General features: G+C 37.9%; 1 protein-coding gene across 1 annotated transcript; it reads left to right on the top strand.

Moving 5' to 3' along the window:
• Positions 1 to 1,647: 1,647 nt before the first annotated feature.
• On the top strand, positions 1,648 to 6,754 carry haao (3-hydroxyanthranilate 3,4-dioxygenase). Its single transcript, XM_084736507.1, has 10 exons — positions 1,648 to 1,806; positions 1,934 to 2,012; positions 3,179 to 3,262; positions 4,055 to 4,161; positions 4,967 to 5,056; positions 5,138 to 5,181; positions 5,267 to 5,412; positions 5,872 to 5,940; positions 6,068 to 6,150; positions 6,290 to 6,754. The coding sequence occupies exons 1-10, from the start codon at positions 1,727 to 1,729 to the stop codon at positions 6,360 to 6,362; spliced, it is 855 nt and encodes a 284-aa protein (XP_084592633.1). The 5' UTR covers positions 1,648 to 1,726; the 3' UTR covers positions 6,363 to 6,754.
• Positions 6,755 to 7,285: the final 531 nt, after the last annotated feature.

Genomic DNA, 7,285 nt, shown 5'->3' with positions numbered 1-7,285 from the left:
TATGCTATTGCTCTGCCCCTGATTGGAAGTGGAGCAGTTATGATTTCTGCATCATTGCAATATTTGAGTGATTCCACCTGGGAGAAGTTCCAGTTCTGTTTAATGTTATATAAACTCTTTCAAAGTTAACCAAAGCATGTACAAATATAGCTGCAAGCAGCAATGCACGGGATCAGACTGTAGGTATTTGGATGCTTGTAAGAAACAAGCATTGATAGGACACTTACAGCACACAGTCATGCAGAGGTTGTCACATTGTTGAGAAGCAGGACTTGGTCACATGTGGATTTGAATCCTTGACCTTTGAGGAAGTGACTTACAGACTGCATCACGGAGGAGATGTGGTTTACACACCTTCTGAAAAAACTGAGGCGATCACATCAGATGTGTAAAACTGGAAAATTTGTATCTGTTTAAACTTAAAACACTTACAAAAGTAAAAATGTTGGTGATAAAATTCTGAAGAACCCACAGCCAAAAATATCTAAACCTCTCTAGGTCAAACAGCTTCACCTAGTGTACGGTTTAAGTTATTACACCTGGTGTGAAATAAATATCGAAATATATAAATGCATTTTGATGCTCAGTCATGATACTGCACACATGATGCAGGCATGTGACAATGGATAGTTGTTTAATAAAGGTATAGTTCACCCAAAATTGAAAATTCAGTCATTATTCATCGTCAAGCACAGCTGGAGTTTGCAGAATCTCAGAATCTCAGTTTAAGTGAATGGTGACCAGTTTTCAAATGAAAAAAAAAAAAACATGAAGGTGTAATCCAAGTCTCCTAAAGCCCCAACATGCAGTTTGCACACCGTCACACCCAGTTCAGACAGACCCAGTGTGCACGCCCTCATGAATGTGGCTTTAAGATTTAGGCTAAAAACATGGTGTAAACGACATCATTCAAGTCAACTTGGCATGTCGGGGCTTTAGGAGACTTGGATTACAACAGACAAGCAGTATTAGTTGTTTTCACATTTGACAACTGATCACCATTCACTACAACTGTTTGGGAGATTCTCCAACACTGTTTTCCTGTGAAAATCCAGCAGTGTTTTGTGGACTAGAAAACTAAATCTGACCTTCAGTCAGCATGTAGGTGAGTAGATAATGACTGAATTTTGGGTGGACTATCCCTTTAAGGACAATGTTTCACTTCAAATATGGTATTTCTTTTTAAACGGTTTAGTTTATTCTTTGCTCAACTGTGTTTTCAAAACAAATATTTCATCAATATTTGGTTAAAACTTTAATGTGCTCTATGTATTTACATCAAAAGATATATTGTAGGCTAAATAAAAATATTTAGCAAAACAGAGTTTTTAAGCTTGTTTTAAATCTCAGATACATCCATAATCTCTGCTATTTTAATCATTTGTCTGGTTGTTCTATTGATTCTAATTCTGATATTAGTCCATCGCTGTGAGAGGAGACATGTGTCTCCCTGTCAGACAAATCATGGTCCGTCTTTCCAGGAGATGCCCGGTGGCTGTCAGCAGCCTGTCTTCATAATAAAGAATCCCTGTAGGTCTGCAGAGTCGCTGCAGTGTGACACAACGTATTAGAAAAACCTTTAACCTGTGTACGACACTGAACTCCTCCCCCACTTCTGTATTTTGGACTTTGAAAGTGAGTCAGATTGTTTAAACTCAGATTGTCAGAGCAGCAGGCGGGTCAGACAGGTTTCATACTGCAGCAAGAAGCCACATCAGTGTCAAACATGACCAGCGTTGTCAATGTGGAAAACTGGATTTCGGAGAATCAGAATGCTTTTCTCCCACCAGTGTGCAACAAACTCATGTAAGTATAGTTTCTCTTTCATATTAACCACATCATTCCAAAGGTGTGTTGTTACAGTGGGTTTTTCTTTGCAGCATTTGAGGACATATAATGAGCTGCTATTGTCTTTAATTCCCTTTTCTGTCAGGCACTTTTCTCAGCTGAATGTCATGTTTGTTGGAGGTCCAAACACCAGGAAGGATTATCATATTGAGGAAGGGGAGGAGGTAAGAGAGAAGTTCATGTTCATTCGTCTCACTTCCTTCACGGATTATTTAATGCAAACATTTAGGACACTTTAGCCTTCAGTTCTTCATTTAACTGCTTTGTATTCACGGTTAAGTTTCAGTTCCCCCCATACTGACTCTGTGTTAAATAAAGTACAAACTCCAGCATAATGTTGCAATGCCTGGTGAAATAATTTTGCCCGATTGCCACTATTTGCCTTTTCTGGCTCCTGCTGCTGTTGGCATCTTTTGCTGTTTGGCCTTTTGAAGTTTACGGTGTCAGAGTATAAAGGGTGGTCGCTGGTCAGGTGACGGGCACATGGAAGAAGCTGTTACTCAGTAGTGATGTCACGGTGGTGTGGAAAATCGGTGGTGATTTTCTGCTCCATCCTAAATGTTTCTTTAATTGTGTCTGAAAATACAGTTGATCCTTCTTCCACTCTGTGCTCTAATGGAAATCGAGCAAACGTGGTACCCTGTGAACCCTCAGTCAACTTTTTCTTTCTGACTATCTATAATCATTCATTAGACAGGTATACTGGGGATAATAAACAGTCTGATACCTGACTTCAGGGGATACTCACATCGAAATTCTGACTTCCAAGTGCAAAAGGAGCGTATCATTAAATCTGATCGCTCATGTTCGCAAAATGCTAGCTAGCATCAATTGTTAGCTAACATTGTCTCACTTAAGATGTGTCCATCATGTTTACAAGTCCCCAAGCAACATCTTTTAACCATCTTCAATATTTGGCTCTCTTTTCAACAAAAACAAATCGAGCATGTAGCATTTCCACGGACAGGAAACAGGAAAGGAGAAAGTTGACTTGGGTTCTACTGGGAACCAAGCTTGGTAAACTGTTACTGAAGAACAGAACAAAACTTAGATGCATTAATTTTAGGCTTGTGAAAGTGATGGTCTTGAAACTAAATGATTAAAATGTAAGGCATGCATTTCATGTTGTGTCTGGAGGCTGCACAGAATGTTCTTGAAGGCCACCATTGACCCACAAGTATCATCACATTTATCCAACTTCACAGAACATGATACAAGTTTTTCTTTTTCTGTGCATACTTTAGTGCTCTAAACAAACTTCATATGTTAAATCAGCACCTTTAATCAACTAAAATTTGTCCTTTTTTCTTCCTCTCTGTTTTTTGAACAGCTATTCTACCAGCTGAAGGGGGACATGTGTCTGAAGGTGATTGAAAATGGCAAACACAAGGATGTGCACATCAAGGAGGGAGAGGTGAGCTCTAATATACTTTTATAAACAGCTTGTTTTTGGCATAGTTACATTCTGCACAGCAGAGGTGTGGTCTTCAGTCATGTGACTCGGACTCAAACTGGACAAAATCAAAAAAGACTTTCAACTCGAGGTGGACATTAACACCAGTGACAGGATGTGATGGGATCCAGTCAAGTTGACAGCGTTGTGTTGAATGGTATGTTACTGAGCTCCAGCTGGAAAAAATTATAGATTTTTAAATTTTTTTTGCATACGAAAGACTTTGTCTTAAGAAAAAAATAACTGCAGTATGCAAAACATGAGGGTAAAAAAATACATATAATATATAACTTGAGGTTATGAGGTAACTTTAGCTTAATAAGTAACTTTGTGTATCAATGAAGATGGAAACTCACTGTCACATTTTGCTTTGTTTAGGATTCAAAACTCAAAATTTAGGACTTAGGACCTGTCAGTTTTGACTTGGGACTTGAGTGCAAGACTTGAGACTTATTTGTGATTTGCAAAACAATGACTTGGTCCCACCTGCACTGCATAGTTAGTTCATTCATTCATTCATGGGCAATTTAGAGTCACCAATTAACCTAGCATGCATGTCTTTGGACTGTGGGAGTGCTAACCACTGCACCACTGTACCGCCCACATAATTAGTTATAATGTATTTTATAGATCAACTCAAAGGAGCATACTTCACTCTGTCAGTGCTCCTTTCAGAGGTTTAGGATTTTCTTTCAAAGAAAATAAACTGGTCAGTGCAACTTTGTCAGTAAAGTTTCTTTAATTTCTGTGTAGATGTTCCTGCTGCCAGCTCGGATCCCTCACTCCCCTCAGAGACAGGCCAACACTGTGGGACTGGTGGTGGAGAGGAGACGTCTGCTGACCGAGTTTGACTGTCTGAGGTTAATAACTGTTTCTCTGCGTCACTTGAATTTAGCCAAAGACCGTAATTGTTGTACAGTTGTTTTCCCCCTACAGTTTAAACCTGGGAATATAACAACATATTAAATCATGTATTTTAAGTAGGCTATTACAAATACACAAATACAATCACTGAAAGTACTTTGTTAAAAGTAACATGTTATTTTTTTCTGTCCAGCAAAATACTAATTACAGTAGACTCAAAAGTAATTAAATAAATATTTTTAATACATTTATTATGACTAAAACACTGCCCATTTCTTCAAACTTACTCGTAAAACAAATGGTACCTTTGCATACATTCACACTGTGAGTGAACCAACAGAGCAGCATCAAGTTGCATTGGGAACAAGATTTAAAATTTCGTGAGTGAAAGACGTGATCTGTGATCAATGTTTATCACATTTCCCATGTGATGATCATGTGAGAAGAAAAGAGAAGCAGAAATCACAGAGAGTTACAGAACCAGTCTTGATACATCTTCTCATTCAATACTTTTTCTTTTTTCTTACTTTAATCGTTTTTGGTCCCACCTGTGCTCGACCCCAGTCTTCTCCCGCACACCTGTTGACCTACAAGTGTGCAAAAGTTTACTCTCTTTGATATTGCATTTGCAGTCCTCAAACACAGTTGGCAGAAATGCATCACATCAGCGGTGCAGTGAGCTACAGCAGTGACTGAAATTTTGCATCTCCAAATATACCTCAGGATTCAGTGAGAAACAAAACAAACACATACATCAGAGTTACAGCCAACATTAATATTAGTGTGTGGTGGTGCTTTCAGGTACTATGTGGACAACACCACTAATATCCTGTTTGAAAAGTGGTTTTACTGCCAGGATCTCGGCGTACAACTGGTGCCAATAATCAAAGAGTAAGAAATCTTTTTATCTACACATTCACAAACAGTCTCCATCAGATCAGTTTTAATACAGTTTGTTGTTTGACTCTGCAGGTTTATGGCGTCACAGCAGTACAAAACAGGAAAACCAGATCCAAGTAAGTTTTTTATTTCTTGTGATTAATCTAAAATCTAGTCCCTGTCACTCTGTAACCAGTGTCGCGATTATTTTTTGTTGAACAGCTGAAGTCTTCAGAGAGCCTCCGTTCCAGATGAACACCATGAACGTGATGTCCCCCTTCTCCTTCAAACAGTGGCTGGACAAACACAGGCCATCCCTGACCAACGGCGGGCACGTCGACATGTTCGGAGCTCAGTTTGAGACAGAGGCAAGAATCACATTATCAGATGAGTTTTACTGTGCAAACTTCTTATTTGGTATCAGATTAAAGCATCAAGCATCAAATACTTGATGAATAAATGTGCATATTTGATTCATACTGTATTTTTTTGTGCAAAAAAAATTCTAATTTAGTTTGTGAAGAACAGTACTTGACTATATATACACTCAATCACATTCCACGATTACTGTTTTAACACTTTAATGAAATGTTTTGTAAAGTAAAATGAAACTGAAACAAAATCAGAACAAGCATTTTCCTGCCTGTGTAAATTTTTTCTGACTAAACTTGGATGTTCAGAGTTGCAGTGTAGATTAAAAAAACAGATAAATAAAATAAATAAATCATTGACAGTGCATTTCATTGTGATGTGCTGGAGATGATGATGGTGATATAGAAGAGATGCAAAGATGAAATAATGCTCCCTCTTTCTTATGCTCACCACAGGCGATGGTGTTTGGACCTGGACAGACAGAGACGTCAAAACGGCAAAGTGAAGTGTGGATCTGGCAGATGGTATGTTGTCCAACCAGTCTCTCAGTTCTGTTGAGACGTTTCTGTCCCTGCCGTATCCTTGTCTGACTCGCTGTTTAATAACCAAACTCTCAGTTTTTTCCAATCATCTTCTCTCTGTGCCTCTCAGGAGGGCTCCTCAACAGTAACCATGAACCAGCAGGAGTTCACTCTTTCTGCAGGAGACAGTTTACTGATTCCTGAACAGACTCAGTGAGTCAATACTAACAATTCATGTCAAAGTTAGTCAGTTTGCAAATGTTCAGACTTGGACATCATTTGGCTGTGATGACTTGAGATAGAGTTTCAAAGATTAGGAAAATTTCTAACACGGCTTCTTCCTCTTCTGTAGGTACCAGTGGCAGAGAGACGAGGGGACTGTTGCCCTGTTTGTGGTCCAAAACCCTGAGAGGAAGAGACCCTGAGCATCATCTGCCAATTCACACACACGAACATTAAATACACAGTATTTTGTACAGTAGAAAAGGACTTACTGTAGGTGTTATAATAGTAATGTTGTGTATCAACACCTAGTAAAATAAATCATGCACTCAGAAGTTTTTAAACATTGACTCATGTCACTATTGAAAGTCACCAGCAGTTATTCTGAAACTGCAAATTGCACTTTGTTTTAGTTTTTAATTGCATGTAATTTATGCAGCCACCAGCATACAGTGTGTAGCCGTTCTACTGCAAACTTATGTGACTGAAATAAAATATAGAATGAAACAAAACAAAAAACTGATACCATTACAAAATGTATTATATTAAAATGGATGTAACTTGTGAATAAATATGATTTTATTAATTTACAAAATGTATGTTGTCATTCCTGAAGAGATTAATATGCAGCTTTACAGATTATTATGTAATATTATGTCAATTATTTCCAGACTCTCATTACATTACAAGGACAAGACTAAAATATAGAAAATATAAGCATAAATATGTATAAAAATATATATTAAAACTTTTTCTAATAAGATAATTTTTGACTTTCACATTCTAATTGTTTTTTGCTCTACTACAACGCTGCACTTACATTTTACACATGAACTGAGTCAAAAAGCCTCACAGTTCAGCTGCTTTGTAAACCGTGATTCATTATTTTCTCTGGAAGAAGATCAGCTGAAAAAAAATGTAGATAAGAAAATCATAACCACTTTTAATAACCTCCTGCCAACCGTACACTGTACAATCACAGTCCTGTTGTCTGAAAGTCTGTCAAACACAAGTTCCTACAAGTGTGAGGGACAAACACCTCTGTGTTAATCCTTTTTATGTGTCATGAGCCAAGTTCAGCTGCCAGGATGTTATCTAATCAATACCATGTAATTCTGAGGGTCTG

The sequence above is a fragment of the Lutjanus erythropterus genome, chromosome 14, assembly GCF_056507025.1.
Source record: "Lutjanus erythropterus isolate fLutEry1 chromosome 14, fLutEry1.hap2, whole genome shotgun sequence".
Classification (NCBI taxonomy): domain Eukaryota; kingdom Metazoa; phylum Chordata; class Actinopteri; order Lutjaniformes; family Lutjanidae; genus Lutjanus; species Lutjanus erythropterus.
Note: the sequence above shows the minus strand (reverse complement) of the source record. Positions and strands in the feature narration are given on the sequence as shown.

Bases quoted from the DNA above. Each gene is read 5' to 3' on its own strand.
- haao (XM_084736507.1), top strand. From the start codon at position 1,727: ATGACCAGCGTTGTCAATGTGGAAAACTGGATTTCGGAGAATCAGAAT. The intron at 1,807-1,933 runs GTAAGTATAGTT...CTTTTCTGTCAG, and splicing joins CCAGTGTGCAACAAACTCAT to GCACTTTTCTCAGCTGAATG. The intron at 5,182-5,266 runs GTAAGTTTTTTA...TTTGTTGAACAG, and splicing joins AACAGGAAAACCAGATCCAA to CTGAAGTCTTCAGAGAGCCT.